The sequence below is a fragment of the Paralichthys olivaceus genome, chromosome 2 (assembly GCF_024713975.1).
Source record: "Paralichthys olivaceus isolate ysfri-2021 chromosome 2, ASM2471397v2, whole genome shotgun sequence".
NCBI classification, from domain to species: Eukaryota; Metazoa; Chordata; class Actinopteri; order Pleuronectiformes; family Paralichthyidae; genus Paralichthys; species Paralichthys olivaceus.
In genome coordinates this window covers 2,631,881-2,659,072 of record NC_091094.1, presented here as the reverse complement: position 1 = coordinate 2,659,072, position 27,192 = coordinate 2,631,881, and the positions used below count along the sequence as shown (strand labels likewise).

General features: G+C 41.0%; 1 protein-coding gene across 9 annotated transcripts in view; it reads left to right on the top strand.

Moving 5' to 3' along the window:
* Positions 1 to 27,192, top strand: part of LOC109644230 (glutamate receptor-interacting protein 2-like) — a 175,875-nt gene that overhangs the window by 100,109 nt on the left and 48,574 nt on the right. For 2 of the 9 annotated variants that reach the window (XM_069516207.1, XM_069516202.1), the window contains exon 1: positions 15,318 to 15,460. The exons of the other annotated variants lie outside the window; for them this stretch is intronic. In XM_069516207.1, coding sequence (XP_069372308.1) covers positions 15,373 to 15,460 — 88 coding nt within the window. In that variant the 5' untranslated portion in view covers positions 15,318 to 15,372. Of the gene's footprint in view, positions 1 to 15,317; positions 15,461 to 27,192 lie in introns of those variants that run through there. 9 annotated transcript variants of the gene reach the window in all.

Sequence of the window (27,192 nt, the reverse complement as noted above, 5' to 3'; positions counted from 1 at the left end):
ATATATATATATATATATATATATATATATGTGTGTGTGAAGTTGATGTACTATATAGATTTTATGTTTGATTTTTTCAAATTAAAATAGTAATAATCTCTTTAATCTATTTGTATTATTGTCATTATAATTAAAAACGTTTTTCTTTTCTTAGTTGTTAAGTTATTTTGAGCTGCTTTAAAACATTTAGACGATCGTACACCCGGTTTTCTATTGATTAAATATTAATTCAAGTCATCTAAACATTTGGCATCATTACTGTGAGTGAGAAACAAATGAGATTCGTCAATACGTCATTAAATAAATTAACATCAGTCAAACTGAGGCTGAGCTTTCTTATGAACTTATAAACATCACATTAAATAATTATATTGAGAAAGGGGGGTAAAGAAACAACAGTGGAACATTTTGCTGCAGAGACTTTAAATTCCCTTCAGGTCTAATCCTGTTTCATCGCTGACAAAGACCAGGGTCTTATTTCTAAGATGAATTAACAGCTCACACTAAAGTCAGGGATCAAGTAACGATTAGAGGGAATAAAACATTTTGGCTGCAGGTGCCAATGGACAAGAAATCCCCTGATCGACTTTGTTGTTCTCAGATGTTGTTCAAGCATTTTAACAGTTGATGAGTTAATGAGATGATTCATTTTAAAACACTTAAAACACAACCCCACTGAGTGACATTACCACAGTACTCTATTATTCACAAGTAATAGTAGTTGCATTACTGCATATTTCATTGTATATTCTACTGCTCATACTATATATATTCATGTATTATATATTTAAACTGAGCCATATTGCTGCACTGTTTTTTTAGTAATTTCACTCTTTTACTTCAAACATGTGTTTCAACGTCCTGTGATTGGTCCTGAAGGAGAAACCCATCAGCTTCCATTGTTACCAGCCGATTTTATAGTTTACTGGAGTGTGCGCGAGCTTGTAAAGATGTAAAGTACCTGCAGTAGCTTCTCTATAATGCTGCAGCCGACATGTGGTTTCTTATGAATGTAATCACACGTCTGTGGCCCAGCAGATGTGGAGATGTCGGGAGCAGGAGAATTGTGAATGATCAACTTGGGCATCGTGTGTTTTTCAAACGCTTTTACGATTCTGATCCTGACGAAGACAACAAAACAAAAGGCTCAGTAATTTACATCCCGTTGAAAACACATTATCGCAAAACCATTTCCTCTGCAAACCCTCTGCTCGCTGTGGTCGCTGCTTTGTGTTACGACGATGACAAGACAGGACCAGTCAATTACATGGGAGGGATCTTTTTTCAGTTCTGTGATGAGGTGAAAGACTGTAGCTCCATTTCTTTTATCTCTGGCGGAGTGTCACTTCAGTCGTAAAGTAAATGAATGAATGTAAAACACATTTATTCTGTAATCGTAGCTCTATAGTCAGTTCCTGTTGTAATCGTGTCATGAAAGGTCTGTTTGTTTGGTCTGTGGTGATGCTGATGGACCTGAAGTAAAGAGCTGCTGCAGGACTCAGTCCACAAGAGCTGCAGCGGGACTCCGTTCATAGAACCTGAAGTAAAGAGCTGCAGCGGGACTCAGTTCACAGAACCCGAAGCTGCACAAAGAGATGTTCACCTGTTTATTCAAAGTTCAGAGAAGCTCGACTCAGTTCTCAGAACCTAAACTGAGAGGAAAGTAATCTTAATTTAAATAAGTCAACGGATGGGAATGTTGTGTTGCTGCTTCGTTGTCAGTGTTGTCGACATTATCAGCGATGTTGGTGGATTCTTCACTTTGTTCCATGTTCGTCTTGTCTCTGACATATGCGTGTCACATTTCCTCCGGGCGGTTGTTTCTGCTTGATACGTCTTTTATGCCTTGTTTTGTCTGTTGTGTGCTGATATATATATATATATATATATATATATACAACAAAGAATCATCTGTTCTTTGTTATTATCCATATAGGTAGAAATCTGACCTAATATTGGGACGGCAGTGATACAAAAACACAGAACTCCTCTCAAATACATTAAAATGAAAAAGTAAGGGGCCTGTTTTCAAAATGTACGAGCAGAAAAAGTCATCAGGACGATAAATACTCAAGTAAAGTGTAAAAGTACAGAGGATAGATTGTCTGAACGTACGTACATCCATTAGGATTCGCTGTCTACAACATGACGCTCTTTGTCTTTACCTCGTTTGAAGGTTCTTATGAAAACGCTCCAGTTGTGCATCTTTCTCCTTCAGGTCACACTTTTTATCGTCTTGGTGATTTCAGATTTCGCAGATACACATCTCATGCAGTATTAAATCTATTTGCATGATCACAGTCTTTTAGTCTTTAGTCTGAACACCAGCAGAAACATTTAACGTGTCCCAGGGGCTAAGCGGTAACATGTTGCTCTGAACATACATGACAGGAAGTACATAGACATTCGCAGACAGGAAGTCAGCACGGAAGACGGGATCGCTGCTGCATGTAGGTTTTTATCAGATGATCAAACTCTGCTCTGAAGCCTCAGAGACGAGGGCCTGCACAGCCTGTGTGTGTGTCTGTGTGTGTGTGTGTGTGTGTCTGTGTGTGTCTGTGTGTGTGATGAATGTTTGATTCTGTCAGGGGAGATTTCTGACAGATCTGGAGCAGAGACAGATGACATTTTGCTCATTAGCGGGAAAAGGAAGGTGAGAGATGGATGAGGAATGAGAGCGTGAGGGGGAGGACAGACGGATGGATACGTATAAAGATAGATATGACGAAAAATAATTACCCAAAAAAATAAGTAAAGTTATAAAAGAGAGAGAGTGGACGGTGAGCTCTGCGAACCCGACGGAGGAGAAACAGGGAAATATGATCATTAGGATGGAGAGAAGAGGTGAAGGAAGAGAGGAGAAGATAATTAAAGGAGACGTAGATGTGGTTCTTTATTAGACAGGATGAGAAAGTCATTAAAAGAAGCAGAAGTGAAAAGAGCAGAAAGAAAAGCAGCGACAATTAGTGTCCTGTCAATCTGTGGATAAAGTGCTTACACAACCGTTCTGTGAGTGGAAAAATGTTCCGTCTAATAATGATCCTAATAATTCTATGATCGCAGTGATTGTGATTAAGGGTCATTATATTGATTCTGTAATTATGGAAGTGCAGCTTTTTTGCAAACGATCCGGGGGAAGTGGAGTCAGGAGAAGCGGCAGAGTGCAGGCGTGGATTCACAGAGACTCACAAAGTGTTTCATGCGCTCCCTTTAATGATGCATGATGTATTTTCGGGGGGGGGGGGGCGGGGGGAGCGGATATAGGATGTTCATTTGCAGAGGCTGTGAATGAACGGAGCCGAGCGCACAGTAAGCCTGCGTCTTTGTGTCGGGGGGGGGGGGGGAGGAGGCTCGCTGAGGCCGTGACTTCACAGCTTCAAACACACTCCAGAGGATACGGACACTTTACTTATTCAGCACTAAGACGCTCTGAAAGGACTTGTTTGATATTTCAGGAGTTCTAATTTACTCCGCAAAGCAGCTTTACATCTTTACTGAGAAGAGACTGGCGAACACGACCTCATCCAGCCAGGCGTCCCGCATTATTCCTAAAGTGGCTCGAGATCTTTACTCAGCCAAACAATCGAACTGAGAGGAAGCACAACTTTCTTTCTTTGCCCTTATTTGACTCAACTAGCAAGATGGAGAACAACATATTCTTTAATTTGATTTATTCTCAAACGCACATCAACATATTCCTGTTTAATCATTCAAGACGAAATAAATGTGAGCAGAACCTATAAGTCAAGGACGCCACCAGGGGGCGCGCAAAGTCGCACATGGGTAGCTGAGTTCGTGTTGTATACGTACGCAACACAACGTCTGTATTTCTGTGTATTTAGCTCCTGTCGATTGTCGTTTGTTGCATAACACGAATAAAACTTTAATCTGTAATAATATTACCTGATCCATTGGAGCCTAAGTCACGTCGGGTACAAATATTACATTATAATAATTCTACATGATAATAATCACTTTTTGTATGGCGCTTATCCAAACAAGGTTAATAGAAATAAAAGATCATTTTAAAGCACCAAATCACAACACATTAAGGTGGAGAACTTAAAAATGAGAGATAATAAACTCGACATTAGTTCAACATCAGAGCAGAAGAGAACCTGTTCTATTAATCTCAACACGGCTCACAAGTTCACCTCGAAAAGTATTTTGAATAACTTTTTGATAAAGGATTCAATACGTCCTCATTTACTGCAGCGAGTTGACGAACGAGGAATTTTCTTTCAGACAAATTTAAATTCACTTCACTGAGAGAGAATCCCTATTTCACACGAGCCGTAAAAAAAGAGTTCCCTGCAGGATTAACTCTGACCCGACAGATGACTCATTCTAATTTCACCACATAGAGTTTCCAGGTGTAACTAATAATTCGCCCTCATTATAAAATGACACAGAACACATGATTATTTAATTAAGGTTGTTCACAGTAGTTAATAGCTTGTGCTGTCATGCTTAAATATAATTTCATTCTTTGTCTGTCAACTGCTGAATCCATCGGAACCTTCGAAACTTCCAAACGTCAGAAACAACTTGCCGGATCTGATTTTAATCTTGGATTAATAAAACACTTGACATTGTTTTATGGGCTTTAAACATCGTAACTTGTCTTGGTTTTATGAGAACTGTCAGGAAACATCATCTTAAATTGACGACGTGTCTCAGAGGAAATGACACATGAACGGTGACTAATAGAAACCAGAGTAGAATTCATTTATATTCTCATTATGTGTGATTTGTGTTGACAGTTCTGTTTGTGGAGCATCGCCTCCATCAAATCCCAAATTAGTCTCTAAGGATTTATGTTATCGGAGTTTAATATCATAGAGTGTGAAATATGTGACTGTCCAAGTGACACAAAACATAAGGAAAGCTTCTGGAAAAGGAAAACATTTCTTTTTTTAAATTCTTTTGCTTCTAATAGAAAAGGAAAAAATCGTAAAAATGTATTTTTAAATTGTTGTTATTAACAGTGGGGCCATGGACTCATCTGTTCAATCACAACAATCAGTCAATTAAATATTTAACGAACAACAAATGATTTTAAATTACAAAATAAAAGAAAGCGTGAGTAAAACATTAGTGGAAGAAATTCTTTGAGTCACTTAAATCATTTAACTTTGATTTCACTATCACTTGTTGTTTAAACTTGAGGTTCTGAGTTAAAACAATGAACTTCCTTCAAGAAAACTTCCTTAAACAAGTTTATTTGAACTCTGAGTTTCCAGTTAAGAAAACATCAACTACTTTTAACTTCAACAGTGTTTCATCAAGTGGATTTTTCCCCCTGTAAAGAAATAGAACCTTTTAGTGGATGAATGTTTGACTGATCATTTATTAGATTTGTTTCATTTATTCCTCTGTATTTGTTTCTTATAACTGAATATAAGATATATATATATATATATATATATATATATATACAGTTAGTATATAAATGTATTCATATTATTATTGTTGCATAACTAGTTGACGCTGTATCGGTAGAAGGCAAATCCGACCCCGAGGACACAAACTGTTTTAACTTCAGTTCATTGCTGAGTCTCGGAGGTGAATGCTCTCACACCACATTAGCTTAATGAAAGGACGTGTCCCCCGTCTGAGCTCAGCCGTGCGTTCACCTTCTCCTCCCATCGCTGCTGATTACTGACGAGGCTGTTAACACTTGTTTCAGGCCACAGACCTCGCTCGAGTTGTAGCGTTAGATAAATGGCCGGAATGTAACTTTGCACGGAGTCGTAATGAAAAAGTGAGGGCGGGTCATCGGGGTTATAAAGATTTTTAATATGAGATAAAATGCTGTGACAAAGAAATGAAAGATATATGGTTTCATCTCTTTTTGCAGCGGTTCCACCGCTGTAAATAGTTTTCCACAAACTTCCCAATTTAAGCCTTTAGATTTTTTTATTTTCTGTATTCGAGAGGGTTGACAACGAGATGACAGCAACATCTCGTGGAGCGGGAGTTCAGCAGATCAATAACGAAAAGTAACGAGGGGCTGTTTGAGTGCAACACAACACAAACCTCTTAACAACAAGTAAATCAATCAGTGTGCTCCCAAACTGAAGGATCGTTATTTAACTTTATTTGAAATTAGCAGATATTTGCAGGTTATCAGGTTTTTCCAGCTTCTCCTGAATTACTTCGACTCCAGTTCAACATGAGTCTTTCTGCTGGTCTGTGTTCATCGCGTCCGTGCAGTCGGATGACTTCACCGAGTCATCCGACATAAACACTTTTTAATTCTTTAACGTTGACTTTTAATGGATAAGATGTTTCTCAGGAATCGTTCAGTTTCACGGAGATGTGGTCGACCTCATCTTCAACACTGGAGCTCTGTCTCGTTTGGCACCAGCTTCTTTCTGTCCCTGTCTCATAATTATTAAAGTGTAAGTGTCTGGTTCGATGTCTTTGCTCAGTGCAGCAGAGACACGCAGAGATAAAAGCCAACGAACTGAGAGAAAACAACAGGAACCTCCACCAGCCTTTGTTTTTTTCTCTCAGCTGGTTCATCGCTCAGCCTCTCGTGTGAGTCTCTGCTCCCACTGATCAAACACAGCGACACCCCCCCCCCCCCCCCCCACCTCTTTTCAGTAAGTACGACAGTTACGACAGAAAACAGCAGGAGAGAATAAAGACAACTACCTTTTCTCTTTCTAAGAAAGTTGTGCCTCCCTGAGATTCTAGATCATTCATCATTTGCAGTGTGGCTCGTTATGGTCAGTGGTCCTCGAGCTCGTCATGGCAACAGATTGTTTACAAACACGGATGGTAGGACAGCCAACGTTTCTCGATTGCCCCCTAGTGGCTGGCTGCTGTATGGGTCATTAATCCTGCCTCCTCCATGTTAGTTGATATTACGTGGACTGAACTAATACGCAGTAAAAGTAAATGTCAAGTAAAGATTCCTCAAAGATGGTTTCCGTCGTTTGAGTTCGTTTTGGATGTTTAAGTGTTTTTCTGAATGTTATGAAATGTCTGAATCCCCCGATCACTGCTGTGCACACTCCAGATTACGTCATTGGCACAAGATGGCAGCGTTCGAATGACCGTAGTCGTATATATATTTCACCAGGAGCTTGGTGCAGCCTCGCCAGTCAGTTTGTGCATTTAATGGTCAGTCTGGTCCAGGTTGTGTTTGGTAGAAGGAAGACAACACTCCCCAAGGATCAGGACATGTGTCTCTGCAGTAAATCGAAAGTTGTCTTCACGTCCTGCACTTTAAAATGTAACAGTGACTGAAAAGCAGAGTTATCTTTAAAGGTTTTGAAATATTCCCCCCCGCTGAGAGCCTCTGATTTTCTTAACCCTGACTGTTTAATGCAGGAACACGACTGGAGGCCTCCATTCAGCCCCAGAGGCTCGGTGAGCTGCTGATGGTTCATCTGAGCTGAGGCAGTTTTTCAGTATTAAAAATAAATCCTACTAGATTGTTGGAGTCCCCGTACATGTACAAAAAAAATAAAACCACAGAATAATGAGCCCCATGTATCTTGACCAGCATGCTTCATTAACTGCGTCATAACCATTGTGTTAGTGTGTGTGTGTGTGTGTGTGTGTGTGTGTGTGTGTGTGTGTGTGTGTCTCCATGATCCTAATTAAGTCGAGCAGAACTCACAAGGAATTCATTATTTCTCCGCATGCAAATCTGTGTGTGTGTGTGTGTGTGTGTGTGTGTGTGCATCTATGGGATCCTTATTAGCTGTGGCAGAACTTTTGCAGCATGCATGCACATATGTGTGTGTGTGTGTGTGTGCGTGTGGACAAACAGGGCTGTGCTGCTGTGCATCAGGAAAAAGAAAACTTAACTACACACAGATAGAACAAGAAAGTGGAAATGTTAAAGAGACACAAGGGGAAGAAAAACAAGAAGAGACAGAACATTAAACATCTGCTTTAGTTTCATGCTCGTGTGTTTCTGAGGTTTTTAAAGTTTATATCAGACCATTTAAAACACTTGACCGGGTCCAAGACGTTACATTCAAATGTGTATTTTATGAACAGTATATTTCTGCAGAAGAAAAAAAGAAGCAGAACACGAAACGACCTGAACTTCAAATCTGAGCTCAAGTAAAATTATTCAAATTATTCATGCGTCCTTGTCAAGGCTCCGCGAGAAGATTTGATCCACTCAAGTATAACTGCAGCCACAGTGATCATCTCGTCTGCAGCGTCACACCTTTAAGTCAGCACATCTTTAATCCATTCTTCACAGTGGCAGTCGGAGGAAAGCCACGAGCTTAGGACATCGCTTATTTAAACCCTGGACGTTTCAGGCTGCTTCAGATCGTTCTCCTTCAGACGACAAACACAACTTCAGTTTGTCTAAAATACAAATAATCCACATTTATTGTTGATCATTTGGTCCATTTTTAAAGGAGGAACCTTCCTCAGTCCGAACATGTGATGTTTACTACGACAGGAAACATTTACATGTTGGCTCAGTGGGAGTCGGAGCAGGTTTACATGAAGTCACTGCAGGAACGTCCCCAGATCTCAAAATAAACGAAACACTGAGTCGTTCATCGTGAACTGTGTTTCTGCAAATAAATACATGTGAAGAGTTTTCCAAGATAAATTCAACCTGACCGTGGGTTTGATACCGAGCAGCTGATGTTAGTACTCAGAGAATAGGACAAGAGACTACAGATAGTGTGTACTGTGTATTATTTTTTGTTGTAGTACCACCAGTGTCTTTTAGAATATTCTAACATATAAAACAGTGACTATAATACACAATCAAAACTAAGGTGTCAATTTGATGCTGTGGGATATTTTAACATCATGTGTTTACAATGCAACAAACTTCATAACATGCACCAGTTACAAGGGAAAGTTAAGATGTGGAGATGAAGCTGCTCACCGTTCCATATTTCTATTTGGATCTGCACCAAATTGCACACAATGAATCCATCAATTATTCTCTGAGGAACCAATAAACAGTTTGAAAAACACCCTTCATCCCCTCGTTAAGGACAGCGGGGAAAAAAAACAGGTAATTAACTTTAACAAAGTATTTAACTCATCTCGTACTAACCACACTTCAACCGTAAACTTAACTATGCACAGAAAGTAGAGAATCCATAAGAGAAGTTCACCTATCGGCAGTTTTAAAGAGTCATTCAACGTCTATAGTTTAACTTGCAGGGGCACGGTGGTATAGTGGTTTGTGGCCCAGGGTTATTAAAATGTGACCTGGTGATCAGATCCGATCACAAAGCAAAGAAAATACAGAATTCAGAGTCGGGACTCAGCAGAGAAGCAGAGTCCCGCAACAGACTTTCACAAACACCGAGCTGCACCGGTGTTGTTAACGCGACGCTGCCACATCACATAATGACTCCAGCCCGACCCGTCCTATTAGATTACACCTGCACTTCTTGATTGTCCAATAGAATTAAACTCCCGACTGACTGAGCAGCAGGAAGCTGTCAGGAGCCGGCTCCCGTCTGCTCCCGTTGGGTCTGCGATTCGATTTAATCAACCTGACACGCCAGGTGGGGCGGAGTTAATCACCCCGACCTGACCCGGAGAGAAGAAGCGATCGCCAGCTGTGGGTGCGTTCGATCTGAGTTTATCGTCGGCTTAACAAAGGTGGTGAGAGGAGGAGGACGGGGGGAGGGCGGTGATAAAAGAGCAAATTGTGCAGTATGAATGTGGACGGGGAAATTGTGGAGGAGGTCCTCATGGGTTCGACCGTGCTCGCTTCTCCTGAATCATGTCGTGACTCATCCGGAGGCTCCGCGCATCTCGAGGAGCGCTCATTCAACATCAAAATGTAAAAAGGCGTCAGCGCGCAAGTCCACTGAGATCATGGAGGCCAAAGGATTAATGCGTCATAAATCTGAGGGGGACAAGCCTGAATAGAAAAACCTCGTCACTCTGTGGTTCACACGTGTTTGAGATAACGTGTGTTTACATGAATGAGTAGTGAGTGATGTCCCTGAGAGTCTGAACCTTTGTCCACATTGTCCTGGTGTGAGACACCTTGAGGCAAACACACATGAAATAAACATGAGGCCTTGTTTAAACTCACGACTGATGTGGCAGCTTCATCGAAAATGAGTTTGAGCCGTGTCAAATATATATTTATGTTTTTAATCCTTCTTGACTTCTCTTGTCACCACGGTAGAAATGAAGGAGACGATATTAGTTTATTTTCCATGTTAGAGTTTGAAAAATCCAAAGCTTTTAAATGAAGAATGACACTACGTTAGATATCTAACGTTGTTAGCGTCCCTGCCCACGATCTTCAATGTGACCCTAACGTTGGCATCGTTGTGAATCAATTCATCCACTAGATGGCGGCACAGAGTTGAATGTGAAGAATAAATACAGTGACGATGGAGGAAGTTAAAGACACAAAGTACTTTCATTTCGACGCCTGTAGTTTCTTATCAACTTTCTCCTCAAAAACTTCCACTATTGTTCAAATGTCTTCCTTGTGTGTTATGGCTGTGTAACTTTAGCTAACGGGGACACTGCCCCCCTATGATTCACAGTGGTACTGCTCTGTATGTACGGACAGAAGTACTCATCAGTTTCTGTTTCTAACGTTGAGCGTAAACGAGCCTTTAATGCATCCTGGCCGGAGCGAAAGCAGTTTAAAGAGATTCGGGCGCCACAGTGAAAACTTAATCTGATGGTTTAAAAGATGATTGGACAGATTAAACAGGTTTACACGTGACACTGAACAGAATCCTCACGTCTGTTGTTGTGATTTGTTGCTTGAAATCTATGAACGGATTTCCACAAAACTTGGGGGAAGGATGTGCTGCAGGTCCGAGAAGAAGTTTTTCAATTCTGGTGCTGATCCAGATCAGGGGGCAGATCCAGGTTTTAGTTTTCACTTTATTTAACATTTCACAAGTTTTTCTCTGGTTAATCATTAACTTGCATATTGTGTGTGTTTGTGTTTACTCAATGATGTTCTGAGAGTTACACCCTCAGGCCCCTTCTGAGGAAACACAACCGATGTCCAGGGATCCTCAGGGTCTGGAAACACAGCGAAAAGCTTCATGCGAGGTTTAGATTTCACTGCAGCCACATGGGAACTCCAGAATAGTCCTTGTTAGAGTCCAAGGATCCCTGATACATTATTATGTTTCCTCCCCTCGGCTGCGGTTTATCCTCGGCTCCCATCTCTTGTTAAAAGATGCTTTGAGGACACGGGTTTACATAATGAATCCGCTAAATTATGAATTCTGAAATCAAGTCACAATAATCCTCCCGCTCTCGCTCTTTAAATCTCGCCTCAACTGTCAAGCAGAAGAAAATCCCAGAATCTGTCACAGACCAGTTTATTTGTGCCGCATCACAACACAATCTTTATTTAAACAAACCTCATTTCGTATTTTTTACTGCCTCGTTTCTTTAAACCACATGTCCGACACAATGTCAGAGAAAAAAACTCCGTAATGTTTGAGGTCACGCACTCCTCCAGCAGATGAGAGAAGAAAATAACGCAGCAGGAGTCGGAGCCAGCAGACTTCCTCATCCTCTCTCTCTCTCTCCGAGGACCGCTCACTTCAGATGTTTCACTGTTTACACAAAGAATATGAAAAGGCCTTTTTCCTCAGACGGAGAAAACTTTTTTTTTTGACATTTCTCTTGGTGGCAGAAGCTGCTTGTTCACGTTTTCAGTGGAAACCCATTGGCGTCCATTGAAGAGGAATAAGGAAAGTGGAATTGTAAAAATCAAAAAAAAATCAAACGTTAAGCTGAGGAGACTGCAAAGTTGAGAAATTGCATCATGAGAAAATGATGAATATATTTTCTCATTTTTATTTGTCAGTCAAAACTATGCTCTCACTACAACAACATGAGCATCCATAGGGTCTAATGCAACCCTGTGCAAGATCTCTGCAACAACTCAGTGAAGCTTATTGTGGTTTTATTAAGTCAGAGATCCTTAAAGTTCAGTTTTAAATTAGCTGTTAATTTAAAAGCTGTCTGAAAACTCTTTAAAACAGAGACTTTGACTTATATCTTATTTTACTTTGTGTTGGTTTCAAGTTATTTTTCTCTTCTTCTCTTTGTTTTATCTTTTCTGTATCTCTCCTGTTTTAGCTGCTCCGCACTTTGTGTGTCTGTTGCTTTGGATTCAATTATGATACGAGGGAAGAGATTTGAATTTTTAACAGCACGACGTAAAATAGTGAGATATTTCTGTTATTCAGGCCAAACTCAAAAATAAAAAAACAACAAACAGGAGGGTTGTTCCTCTAGTGTTTGTCATATCGGGTCTTTGTGAATGTAAAAGTTCTACAAAAGAAGAAGAAACCGGCTCGGGGAGCGTAACTCGAACACTTCATCTCGACATGTTAACGAAGGTGAAATTAAATCAACCTGCATCCGCCTCCTGACCTGGATCCACATCAAAATATAATCTTCCCTGACCCATTCCACGTCCTTCCTCCAGGTTTTGTGATTTTCTGTCCAAAATTTTTTATGAGAATCTGTAATTTACAGTCGATATACTGCATATAGCTGCTAGTCTGTCTCATCCCTTAACAAAGTCAGGTAAAGCGAGAAGGCGACTGGAGGGGGGGGGGGGGGGTCTTAGAGAGACAGGAGCTGTAACCAGGTGTTTCAGACAGAGGCTGAAGAGTGGAGCTGCAGCGACGGACTGTCTGAGGACAGCGATGTCTTTTCTTAACATTAGCGCGTGTAAACATTTTCAAGTAATAACCCAAATTAAAATGATCAACCTGAACATGTGTAGAACATATGTTTCGTTTAAGGGGTTTTTAATATTCACTGGCCTCCACAACCTGACTCTCCCCTCCACACCGTCAAGCTGTTCTGTTCACCGCCTGGTTCTTTTCTTCTGGGCTTTGTAACTCACATCCCATTACCATCTATTGATTTTCACCACCAAGCTTTGCTCATAGAAATGTAAAACAACTTATCACTGTAGACGTGATTTTAAATGCAATACATCACTTTGGCAGAAAGAGAATTCATCACCTCGATCCATTGTTTAGCTCCTTCAAAAAGCATATCGGCTCTATACTGTTATAAGCTGTTGCAATTCCGCAGCCAAACATTAACACGTCTTATGTTTATTCATTGCACAATCCATCACTTTCAAACATGTCACTGCTGCGCAACAGTGAATATCTCATCAAAACACTCGGCGGTGGCATCTGTGTTCCCTTCACCTCTGATGTTTCACCGCTGACACATGAAGACATGAATTATTTCTTCACCGGGACAGAAACTTGTGAAACTTACCTCTGTGACAGTCTCTGTAGCCGAGCGCCGCTTCGCCTCCACATGTGACAGGCAGCCTGGCGACTACAGTTTTTATTTTAACCTTCATGTTACCCGGGCGATGTTGACAGAAGCAGGCTTGTTTATGGCGATGCTCAGCTTTACGGTCTCGTCTGCCTGGAAGCTGCCTGGATTCTGTGGGTGTTTCCTTTAAGCAGGTTGAGAGTTTGTCTCCAGGTTGAGCTGTGGCCCCAAACTCAGAACTGAAGCCACTACATCTATGTAAAGAAGAAGCTTTTTTAAATCATCTATCATCTATGTGTTTGATAATTGTTCCAGTTGTCTGAAGATCTACGTCTTCAGGTTCACTTGTTCTTCTGCATGAAGACGTCGCCAAAAAAATCGACAAAGCTGCAATCTTTTAAAAAAAAAAAAAAAGAGGCTCCTCTGAAGTTTGAGTTCCAAAGTTGAACCCAGAGCTTTTAAGCAGTTGCTGAATTTGCAGAGTCACAGTTTTAAGCCCTTGTGGACTCAGCAGCAGGTTCTGAGTCGTTGGGGTTTAGTCTCCGTCTGTGTGTTCATCATGCGATGAACTGGAAACCTGTCCAGGGTTCAACCTCGTGCTCGGTGATTGTCTGAACGTTGATTGAGAAGAAAATGAATCAATGGATTCTGATTGTAGAGCAACAACAGAGCCGCTGTCCATGGTGCTGAAGTTCAGTATGTAGCCATGTGCTAACGTTCGGCTCGATTTCAGATGGTTCCTTCTATTTACAAGTTGCATTCACAGCCTCACCTTCTGTACACTAATGCAACAATTCAATGTTCAACCGCTTTATTAATTGGCGAGTTTACATTTACTTTCATCTGAGTCAGCACTTTGACCTCATAGATATTGTTTTGCTTCAAATCCAATACGCTGAGTCCAGCAGAGCTCTGGTCAACGTAGAGCAGCTAAATCAAGGTGACAGCGATTAGGTGTTTTGGGGGTTTTTTTTACGATATGAAAACACTGTTTCTAGCAACAGCAGAGGAGAAGTCTGAGAGCAGACGTTTCACACATGCACAGAAGCAGCATGAGTGTGAGGACTGAGGCTGGAGGGTTAGAAATCTGTCAGAGCGACAGAATATCTGAGTGCAAGCGTACAGTTTGAGGCATATGGCATATCGGAGCACACACAGGGACTATTGGAGAGCACGTGCAGGATTTTCAGTGAAAACATTTCAAAATATACGGGAATTATTATTAATGTGAGGTTAATTATCCCTGCTGTCAAACTGAAAGAGCACGCACTTGACGATTTTAAAGATTAGGAATAAAAACACACTTGGTTCATTTCTTTCAGTTTGAATTAAAGTTGCTAATTTCGCTATTTGGCCTGCAGTGCCCAGCCTTCCTCAAGAAAGATTGGGTCTGCAGGATGGATGGATGGAGGCATGTTTGTGTGTGGAGGGAGAGAGAGAGATATTTGGGTTTTATGTCACTTCAAATGACACTGGTCACCTTGTGATCACCGACCCGACAGGGGAGCTGAGGAATAAGTCATGATGTGGAAGGATTCAGTGTCGGAAGCTTTCATCTTTTGGCTACACACACACACACACACACACACACACACACAGATCGAGAGAGACCTGCTACACACACACAAGCTCACTAGACACAGAAGACTGAAAAAAAAAAAAAAAACTAGGGCATCAAAAGTCCCGAAGGCTTTGAGCTACAATTTTTGCATAATCAGGAGAGAAAGTGAGAGGAGGAGAGGAGGAGAGGGGAATAGAGGGAAAGAGAATGCTGTAATTAAATTAGTGCATAAAGAAAAGGAGGAGGAGAACATGTGAAAACACGGATATCAGCTCTGTCAGAACAGAAGTGATATCGGAAAAACAGCAGGCTGAGGGCAAGATGTGATTAAAGTTGATTATAGAGGTGTTTTAATCTTGAGTTTGAAAAGACACACACACAAATACACACACCCACGCAGACATCATATGCAGTAAATGTAGTGTCAGCGGGGGGGGGGGGGGGTCCCTTTGAGTATGAGAGAGAGAGAGAAGAGAGAGAGAGAGAGAGAGAGAGAGAGAGAGAGGGAGGCACATGCAGAGAGAAGTTCTTCCTCCCTCTTCCTCCTCCGAGCTTCCATGAGGAGAGAGTTCCCCAGTCTGGAGCCTGTTTGGGGTAAAATGCTTTTTCTTCAGGCGATTTTGAAAAGAAGGCTTCTGCAAAAAGGTAAAAAACAACAACAACAAAATCTTCTCATCTTTCTTTTCCTTGTTTGTTCTACTTCTATTTTCGCGCGCGCCCGGCTCCTCTCCCCTGTGCGCTGTCATCGATCTCCGGCTCGTTCATGTCTCGTGGAGGCGACTGTGTCTCCTTCGGTCCAGCGCTGAGTTCCCTCGTCGGACGCGTGTCCATCACTTTCCTGTGTTGGATGTTTTGTTCGTCATCACACTGGAGACTCAGGAGCGTTGATCGTGCAGCCGCCTCCTCCTCCTCCTCCTCCTCATCCTCCTCTTCCTCCACACACAGAAAAGTCGCTTATACCGATTAATTGCGTCTATAGAGTCATGATATTTCTATAAGCTCATGACTGAAGTGTTGGCGTCTCATTGAACAGCTGATCAAGTGATTTTACTTATTGATGGTCTATCTTAGTTATTCATCTTGTGTTTATGATAATAACTCAGTGCTTTGTGTTTCTTTATGTGCTTTAAATGTGACGAGACATCTTTAACTTTTCTATCAGGTGCCTGCTACTGGATAATATCTCATATGATGTCCCCATGTTCTCTGTAAACATGACTTCATGCAGTGATTGAACAGTTCTGACGCATCTCTCACTGTCAAAGTTCTTGACTTGTGCTTCATCTTTGATAAACAGCTCTGGGAAAAAAAATATAAAACAACTTCAAGAGGATCAGTTCCTCTGGTTTTACAATTCAAAGGTTTGTGTCAACATATAATGAACGTTTATGTTCTTGGGTGACAGCAGATCCAGATGCAGAGACAGATGTGGAGTGACCTCTTGTTTTTTTTTTCCAGAGCTGTAACCATCCTCCCTTCTTCTTGAGGAGCTGTGTTGAGGCTTTGGGAGATGATTTCTGCTCAAACATGAATCTAAAGATGTGGTTTTGTTGTTTCTTTTGAATATTTCTCACATATATTCTGTCTTATTGCGGATTTTCTGCTCCTGTGCTCGTTATGAAACCTTGTTCCTGTGCGCATGTGACGCTCCTCTGCCTGTTTTCACAGGAGAGAGAGAGATGTGCGGTTTCTCTCTCTCTCTCCCTCCCTCCCTCTCTCCATCTTCTGCTGATTTATTTATGAATTTGGGATCTGTTGCTTTGAAGTTAAGCCTGGAGACGCAGTGAGGGAGAAGAAAAGAGGCAAATGGGGACAAAACGCCCCCTATCGGTCTGTCAGGGAACACTGCAGCCTGCACTGGGCTTAATGTCATAATTCCATCAGTGTGGATACTCAGAGGCAGAGAGAGGTGTTCGTATCTGTGTTACTGCTCTATAAGATGAGGTATCTAACTAGAATCAAGAGCATCTGTAGTGGGACACACACACACACACACACACACACGTTCATACATTATTCTCTGGGAGTTTAACACTTAATCCCGTATAGGATGTGTGACTCACGTCGGTGACATTTAGACGATGCTTCCACATCAAGAGAGGAGAACGCACTTAAGCACCAAAGATCATTGACATTATATAAAAAGGTCAAAGCGTCACAACCGTAACTGCAAAGAGTCAAAGTAGAAAATCTCCTGGGCCCTGCTGGAGGTACAGAGGTGATCCACTAGCAGCGGGGTTAATGATTCACAAAAATAAGAACTGTGACTGTTAAAGACTTTGGCCCTGTCCCAATTCACTCCTCAGCCCAACCACTTGGGCACACACCTTTATTTTGAAGGGGAAGTGTGAAGTCTAAAAACAAATGGGTGTAATCCTGCAAAGATCACCACGAAAAAATTGTTTAAATCCTGCAGAATATCTTATTTTGATCCAGTAGCAAATGTATAATGTCACTGACTTCCTGTGTCGAGCGTTTCAGGAAAACTGAAATTCACGCCGTCAAAACAAGTCACAACAATATTTCCGCTGCAACATGTGATTGAGGTTTGACCTCCTTCAACAAGTTTTGTAGAAATCCATCCAGCAATTTCTTTTTCTTTGTTGCTGCTGACAAAGAAACAGACAAACAGGGAGGATAACTTAACAGCCTTGGTGGAGGTATAGAAATCCATCCATGACTTATCCTTTCCTCTTATCCTTCGCTCCTCTCTTCCTATAAGAAGGTCAGGTCAGGGTTAGAGGCCTGACAGAGGCTCGGCTGCTCAGGTGAACCGTTCTATCTCAAAATGTTCTTGCAGCTTTTCTTATTTTCGTCACTCCACCGTTAAAACCGATTCCTTTCTTCAGTCCCAGGTAAAGTCAGCTCCCTGTAGTTGAATAAGAGCTCGTACAGTATCAGTCCCATACGCTCTGTGATCAGCTGCAGCGCTGCTTTGTAGAGCTGCGGGCGCTACAGGTTGCCTGTGATTTTTTTTTATCCACCGTGTCAAAGTCTCTCTGAAGCTTAATAACTCCAAGACCTGCAGGTTTGCCTGTGAAGTCACATCAAACCCATTATACACACTGAACTTCAGGGAATATCGAACCCACGATGGCTTTGAAAACGCCGTCTCTTCTGTCCAGGCTGCTGATGGTTATTCTGCAGATTAGCTTCACGTCCACCGGGAACCTCTCGCTGCTGAGCCGCCTGGCTTTTTGCCATTTTAATGTTATCTGCTGGATCCTCTGGGACGTTTCTCAGACTTTTTATCTCTCAACACTAATTTATCAAAGTCCTCAACGTCATGTTTAGGATAAAAATACACTGGCTGTAGTTGTAGGCTGTGGTAGATAAAGTTGAATATATAGATTTATTCAGCAATATCTGAGGATCAGAAATAAGGATTTAGTCATTTTATATATCTAATATATGTATAAGAATAAAGAAGATCGATGAAATAGTTTTTTAATTCTCTTCAGAGAACACCAAAATGTGGACTCCAGTATTAATGTCGAGTTTTAATCCACAAGTAGAATCATTTTTTTTAAGCTGAATCACGGTGACATGAGCCGTATATAAACCCGTAACAAATAAAACACTCGACTATCTTAACTTACATGTTGTCTGTAATTCAAACTGGCAAACTGTCATTACTGTCAATAAGTTATAATTTATTCCCACATGAGGAAACTGAGCCTGCGGTGAGATTCCCGATACAATTAAATTCTGCATTAAGCTGCTTAAAATGCAAAAGCCAAAATATTTCCCTCTGCTGCAGCTTCACATTTAACATGGAGACTGTTGCTGTTGCATGTTTTCCTCAGGAAACAGGTCAGTGGAGGTGGAAGAGGGTGACTCTTTTCCTAAAAGTCCGTCCATTGCTTTTGAAAAGTTTCTCCAGTCTTTGAAAGTCAGCCGCTTCCTTCAAGTTGAAGTTGAAGCTTGTTCTCGAGTTTTTTTTTTTTACGACATCTTGACCTTATGAAACCTTTTCAAAGTCTGCGGCACAGATACAGAGCTGCTCTGTGAGGGAGCTACAGACATTTAAGAATTGTTTCATGCATGTTTGCTCATTATGTCTTTTTATATAATTACATCCTGCTGACTATAACTATATTATCTCTTATTTTATATAATATACACGAACATTCATCATTTGTTTGAGGACAGAAAATGTTTGATGCCACAGCCAAAATTTCTTCAAATATAAGTGTTTTGCCTAAATCTGTTTCTGACTTGCTGTCTTCACAATCTTTCCTCACGTCGACTCCTCTACGTTTTTCTCTCCCTCTATCCTTCCCCCATGTTCCCCCTCTCTTCCTGTCTAACTCTTTTCCTTTCCTCCCTCTCTCCCTCTGTTGCTCCTCTCAGCAATGCAGATGTGCTTTCTTTGATTTTGTCACCAGAGATTAATTAGCACTTTATTAGGAGTCCTATTTATACCTCCAGCAGAGAGAGAGAGGGGGAAAGAAGAGAGTGGGATACAGAGATGAGGGGAGGAGGGCGAGACTGATAGACTGAGGCAAAAACAGAGTCGGGAAAATGTGAGGAGACAGAGGGGACGATGGAAAAGCAAAGCGAGACTGGAAGAGGAGAAGCGAGAAGATGAGAAACATGCAGAATTAAAAGAGAGAAGAGGGAATAAGATGAAATGATTAGAGTCAACAAGATAAAGAAGAAAGAGACAGTGTGTCAACAGAGAATGAAAGAAAGACAGAGACAGGTTCTGAGAGAAAAGACAGAGAGGACAAAGATGACAGGAACAGAGTTCATAGACTGGATAGTAAAAGTGTTCCCTTACCTTTTTTAAATTCAAACCAATGTAATATGCTCATAAAAAGGTGGTTGTTAATAAATGGATTTAAAGAATGTATAAAGGCAATAAAGATGGACTGAATAAAGATGGAAGGTGAGGACAGACGGAGATGTGAATGGATGAGTCAGAAAAAATAAAAGCATTTAAGGAGCGTCTCAAACCTTGACTGTCCCACTTGGGACTGTATTTATATGTAAGCTATTTTTTATCAGTGTCTGATATTTTAAACGGTCCTGAGTGAATGTAAGTGACTCTTAAAGGTTTGTACACAGCGTCTGCCAGTACATCGAGGGCTTTTATTATGAAAAGGAAAGCAAAATTGCAGGAAGTGTGAGGGGCCTTGACCTGAGAACATAACAAAGAGTTGCTGGTTTAGATTTATATGATATGATAATTGATGATTGAATTAGCTGACGGTTTTGTCTCTGATCTAACTGGTTGTAAAAGATGAAGTCATCGCAGGGATATTACGTCATTTTCTGACTGTGTCGTGATGACGTGATGACGTGATGACGTTCAGGTCTCATCTATCGTCCATTAAGATGCAGAGACACGTCGTTTTCTGACTGATTGTATGATGAGGGATCATTTCATTAACAGAAGCTTTAGATTCTCTCTGATTTGTGGATCTTGGAATATTTGGTTTACGCCCCATATTTTTGTTGACCTTTGACATTTGGCTCCAAAAGTTAAATCCTCTGTGTAGCATTCCCACTGAGTTTGGTGAAAATCTGTCCGTGCATTGTTTTGCACGCACACAGGTCTGAAAACAAGTAAAGAGAGGAGATGAGATGTCTGCAGTGATAATCAGTTTTGGGACTGTAAATCACAGACGAACCAAAAAATCAGTGAATCCCACAATCTGGAAAACATGGATTATTAAAAGAGTAAAACTCTCCTGTCAGATTTAAACTTTCTTTGACTCTTCAAACTCCGCCTGTAAATCCCTGTGGGGTTTTGTGCTTATGTTGGGTCAGCGGAGGAAACATAACGAGCCATATTTAAATAAGCACTTTCACTTTGCAAATCTCTGCACACGGTTTATTCGCCTGCTCTATGATGTGTGACTGTGGGAACTGTGGAGAGTGTCCAAATCTTTATTCTCGCTTTTACAAATTTATAATCCATGCCCACAGACTCATAAAGTGTGTTTACAGAAAGCAACTTCTTTCACCAGAGAACAAAGAACGATAAATACAACGTTAAACAATAGAAGCTGTAAAACGTCCGACGCAATATAACATCACAACTTTACCCTTAAATCTGGATAAATTGGATTAAAATGCTTCGTTCATTGCTCTCTGGAGTTGTTTGCAAATCTGTGCTCAGTTTACAAAGCCATGGGCGTGGATTACGAACAAATACAAGAATGTGCACACAGATTAAAACTACAAATCGAACATGATTTAAAAACCACGCACGCAGATTTGAAGTAAAAGTCCCGATTTACGCTTTATTCTCGGCTGACCTTTAAAAAAAGTGAAAAAGAACATTTTATTATTAATGAACATCCAGGAGGCAGAAAGTGTTCAGCTCTGATTTTAAACAGTTTCATCTTCAGACTTCAAACCAGAGTCAGGCTGGCAAAACTTTTTTTGTGGAGTTCAGTGGTAACTCACAGTGGTCTACAACAAACACAGTCCGGCTGTTTGTGTTCAGCTGGTGTCCGACCTGTGAATCTCACATGTCTGATTTGTTTAGCATCATAGTGCTAATAGCCTCGTAGGTGGAAGGAGAATGGGGTCATCGTCCCATCTGTTAAATACAGGAACATACAAATACACACGGGGGCTGTTACTGCTCGACATCATCTTTTGTATAAACAACTCAAAGCAATAGACAAAATCTATTATTTTCAATTTGTGCCCATGCAGAGCAAATCTAATAGTTCAGTCAGTTGAAAGAGTCAGAGTTAATTTCATCTACATCCTTTCAACAATGAAAGTGAATGTTTTATTCTTATTTAATTGATTTACTCTCATTATACTGTCTGTCTGTAGCTGCCTTCTATTCCTAGTTCTGAAAAAGAACAAAACAACTGAAGTGAAATGAGAAACAACAACACAAAGAAAAGCCCCAACGAGACAAAGACACGTGTGTGTGATATAGAAAATTAATCAGCAGTGGGGTCATCAGAAAGAACGAGTAGAGAAGAAAAGGAGCATCAAGGAAACGAGCGTTACGAGCAGAGAGGGGTAAAGTCTGGAATAAGTGTCGCAGGTTGTGAGAGGAAACAGCCTCCAGGACATGAGGAGGAGTGAGATAAAAGAACAAGCGCAGGGGAGGAGACACGGGAAAGAAAAGAGGGGGGGGGGAGAGCAGCGAGGAAGTGATGACAGGTCGTGTTGTGTGTTCGCCGAGAGAACGACAGCAGCGACAAGTGCCAGTGTTGTTCAGTGGTTTAAGGCAGATAAGGGCCCAGGCTGATGCTTTCAAGAAAACCCTCTCACAAAGCTATTCAGAAACCGCTGTTCGGCCTTTCTCAGCTCCTCTAGTCGGCTGCCAGTGACAATAAGCCCACAGAATGAAAAAAGAAAAGAACCGCCGCCAACAAATAAAAAAAAGGAAGAAACAGAAAAGGAGAGAAGGACAGTGAGAAGAAGAGACAGAGGCTCCACAGTTTATACGCTGGCCTCATTGTGTCAAGGCAGGGTTACGAGAGAGCAAACGGGGGAGGATGAGGGGAGACCGACATGAGAGTGGTGATATTTAGAAAGAGGAATCAGAAGAGATGAGACGAAGAGTTTGAAATGATCCACTGTGGCAGAGGTGGCAGAGCAAAATACAAATACTTTACTTTACTACTCTATTTGTCCGGGACATGTTAATAACATTGGGGTGCAGTAACACATTGTGTCCTGCAGGGGTAAGATGGACGGATGGATGTATGTTCAGAAAGTGAAGCCAATGCAGAACGGACTGAAACCTGTTTTATCTCGAACCAGCAGAGGGAGACTCCACTTCTTCTGACAGGAGTCTGTTAAATGAGAAAACGACACTTCTCACTTGATTGATAACGTCTGTAAACATTAAGGAGTTAATGACATCACTCATAGACTCAATAAATATGGACGACAGGTAGAAATGATGCTGATATATGTGCTGCACACATGCAAATTAACACTTGAACATAAATTTGTGTGATAAGAACTTCCTCAAATGAAAGAAATTCATTTTTTTGTCTTAATACCTTCTAATAATAAAGGATATTTGTAACTGGCCTTCGACTGTTGGGAGCAAACTGTCACTCTAGATTTTATTTGTCCCAACATCCAACATCCAGTTTCATAATAGGCCGTAAATCGTCACTCACAGAAACACGCGGGGTGGAATATATCTGTGCACCAGTGGAGAATCTGCACGTCTCATATTCCGTCGCCTGCTGGAGATTATTGCCCTGTTTTTTGAGTCATAAAAACACGATGATATTTTTAGTCAGACTGTTGAGAACTAGGCTACAGGAAGTGGAGATGTGGGGGAATAAGGGAGAAAAAAATGAAGAGTGTAAAAGCAGAAAACTGAAGTGAGGGTTTCGGGAAGAAATTTTACGAAGTTTGTGTAAAAGTAAAATTGAACACTGTGTTCGGCACTTGGAAAAAACAGTAAGGGAGAGAAAGGAATAAGACTGAGACATGTTTTTGTCTGTGGATCATTCGTGCACATGGATTTTGTTCCAATGACAGTGTTGATATTTCTCTGACGGCTCATGAACTGAACTTCAATCAGTCTTTATGAGGTTCAATTTCTGGGTTGATCATCATTTCAACCATGAGAGATTTAAAGAGAAGCAAGTGAGAATCAGCAAGTTACAATAAAATGAAATAAAGACGCGGGTGGCGGTGCAGAGGGACGGAGCAGGAAGTTGGGACGTCTGAGGGCTGCTGAGTCTGAGGTGGTGTCAGTCAGGGTCAAACTGAACCTGCGGCTCATTTCACTGTGAAAAAAACACTGCAGTGAATATTTCACACTTTCTGACCGACCACAGGAAGTTGAGACAGAATTAAACAATAGAAGAAGAAATAGAAGAGGAAGCAGCTGCGGTCTTCACCCCCGAGGATGAAATGTTTGAACCACAAGGACGTTCATTTGGTGCATTTAAAACTGGTGTGGAGTACTGTAGTACTGTGGAGTACTGTAGTACTGTGGAGTACTGCGGAGTAATGTAGTACCGTGAAGTACTGCACCTGATGGTGCTGATAATCACCATCATGATGTTACCATGGCAACCAAATGCAGCACTTTATTCATCTTCTCCATTCAAACAGAAAGACTACTAACCCCCCCCCCCCCAAAAAAACCCCAATCACAGTCAAGTATAGGTAGACGACGCCCACATAGGTGATGACGACAGGAAGTACGTACGTCAGACAAAATGATTTTGTCCCTAAATTAAAATGTGAAACTAAAACTGGCAGATCAAAGACGAACATCACAGGCAGAAACAGAAACCTGTCTCCGATTCTGATTTGTGTGTTGGAGTGGGAGCCTGAAGCTCTTTAGGTCAGTTGGTCTGTGGTGATTTTCACGTCATGCATTTATTTATTATTTGCAGTTCATGCAGCTTCTGTTAAAAAGCGTCGGTGTCGGGAGCAGCAGTGGTAAACAAACGCTGCCGATTTCTGATAAATCCCAGGATTCTTTGAGTCATTAAAACTCAGTGCAGAGAATTATTTCACAACAAGAGACACAAGAAAGAAACCTGCTTCTTTTTTTTTTTTTTTTTTGTATGTGTGTAATCCCAACTCGGCAACCTGAATACTGCAGGAGAGAAGAAGCGGTGATATAAGAGGCAGAGCGGAGGCTGAAATGAGAGAGTGAATTAGGTGAGGAGTGACAGGTGAGGAAGCTGGCACAGCAGAAAGCTGCGATTCCACCGAGGAAGAGACGAAAACAGATTTAGGGTTAATTTGCATTTCAAACTCGCCCGGCTTCCTGCCTGCGATGTCAGAAACCTGCTGATTTTCTCTCCCCTCGTCTGTCTCTCCTCATTTCATCTCTATCTCCATTTGCCTCATTTACAGCAGGTTCTCGTCTCTATTCTTCTCGCAGGTTTGGTTTAATCTCTTTCTGTTTTATTCTTAATGTCTCCGTCTCTTATCTTCTCAGTTTCTGTTATTTGCTCTTAATTGCAAACTTTATATATTTATTTTATCCCCGGCTCTGTGCTTTTCGTAGGGTTACACAGAATAACAACTTCACTGCAGATAAACCAGGTTGGATGAACACAAAGTTTCCTGACTTCACTCTGCACTGTTTATAAAAAGCTCTGCAAACGTCGTAATAAATAAAATAAAGATAGCAAAATGATTTAACATATATAACTCTAAATTTTAACCATCAACCATTTTTTTATTTCCTATTTTTGACTTGAGTGTAAAATCGTTAAAAACAAGCTTTCATTTCATTGCATCCACTCAGATATATTTATGATGAAATGATGTCTTGGAGACGTGCTGTGGTTTTTTGAGTCGTTGGTTATGATGCAATAAACAACTCTTTATGAAATAAATATCTCTATCTCCACTTTAATACCTGAATCAGCTCTCTCTCTCTCTCTCTCTCTCTGTCCCTCCCTGATTTATTTCCATCACCACTCTTTCATGCAATTACTCCTCATCTCTGTCGTTCTCTCCTTCCTCCATGTATTTGTTCTGCTCCGGCTTCCCTCAGTCTTCCTCCTCTGACTCCTGCGTTGCTCTCAGATAGTTTTTCAGTCTCCATCTGTCCTCATTTGTGCCCTGCGGTGCCGCGTGTTATTTAAATGATAGAATGAAGACGCACAGCAGGGGGAGATATACACTCAGAGACAAACGAGGATTCAGAGGCAGTGAAAAAAGAAGGTAGAGCTTCAGTGAATTAAAATGGGTCATAGAGACAAACAGGTCTGCAACATGAGAACAACACGTTGGATAAATCATATTTTCTTTGACACACACAAACAAACTAACATTGTAATGCCTTGTTGTGAACCTAACCTTTATTTCAGTTCAGGTACTATTTCATTTTAATAGCACATTAAATAATGGACTTTTTTATTGCAGCTATTTCCTTTTATTATGTTGCTGACCTTTGTAACACTGCCCTCTATGGCCCGCAGTTAATAACCTGTGGAAAATACTAACAGCATCATCATCAACAGCATCAAGATTGAATTCCCCTCAATTCTAAAATGATCAGTTGATCAGTTCATCATCTGGCAGCAAAAAACCAGTTAATGCTCACATGGAAACATCGGAATGAGATTTGATCTCAGTGACTTGGTGAAGTTTCACAAAGGTGGAGGAAGAAGAAGAAGAAGCAAGTGACATTTGTGCAGATTGGAAATGATCTGTTGATGTGAGAGGTCAGAGGAGAATAAGGTCAAACTGGAGGAGCTGGAGACTGCAACTCAGAAAATCACTCTTTACAACTGTGGTGAGCGTAAACACGTTCAACCTTGAGGTTCATGGTTCTGCAGCAGCAGCAGCAGAGACCACGTCCACAAAACAAGAACATAAAGCTGAGGCTGTAGTGACACAGAGTCAGAAACCAAAAGCCTGGTCCGATAAGAGTTTGGATTTCTGCTGCAGATTAGAATTCAGCATCAGAAGCATGAATGTATGGACCCAACCTGACTCAACAGTCCAGGCTGAGGGTGGAGTTCCCTTTAAACCCGTAGATCCAGGTTTGAATGTCAGAGTGTCTTCTGAACCCGTCCGTCCCTTTATGGACACGTTTTACCGTCGGGTAAAGACGACTTGCAGCAGAATAATCTTTAGGAACATGACAGAGTGCAGTGAATGAGATATGCAGCTCGTAAATCTGCAGAAATTGTACGACACAGTTCATGTAAAGCAGAATCTATCACAGTTTTCAACATCCATTCAATGTCGTGAAGAACTGAAGCTGTTTTTCATGCACAAGAGGAAACTACACAGTATTAGCAGCTGTGCCTAATAAAGTGCTCACTGAGTGTATGTTGTCGTTTTAATGATTGAAATAATGATGTCGTGCACATTATGTTGTTTTTACCACATGAACCATGCTATAAAAAGGGCTCTAGTATTTTTTCCCCGTTGTGTGTATTTGTGTTTGTCTTTTATTCATTCACCACAACCTCATCTGCCGAAATCTCAACTCAAAGTAATGGTTTATACACGATATGTAGATTTTTGCATGTTTAAATTATTTCCTCATTGAGAATAATCATTTTAATCACATGTCACATGGTATATTTGCATATATACTTGTTTTTTTAGATATCTATCAATATTTCATAGATATTTCCATGTAGCTTTTTAAGTTAATTTACATTACACGTACTTATACTTAATTATTTCACCTTTATTATTCAGGTGACCACATATCTGCTACCTAAAGCTGAGATGGATTCCAAGGATCTTTTGTGCAGCCGTAAACTATATATATATATTCTCCTGAAAAGACAAATGTTGTTGGAGCTCCATGATAATTTTATACAAATTGTTGTGTTGAATGGATCCTTCACTCTGAGCGAGACGGAGAGAAAATAAGTGTGTATGCAGATCAGGTTGTTGATCTTTGTGAGTGGGCGTTTATGTGTATGCATGGTCAGACCATG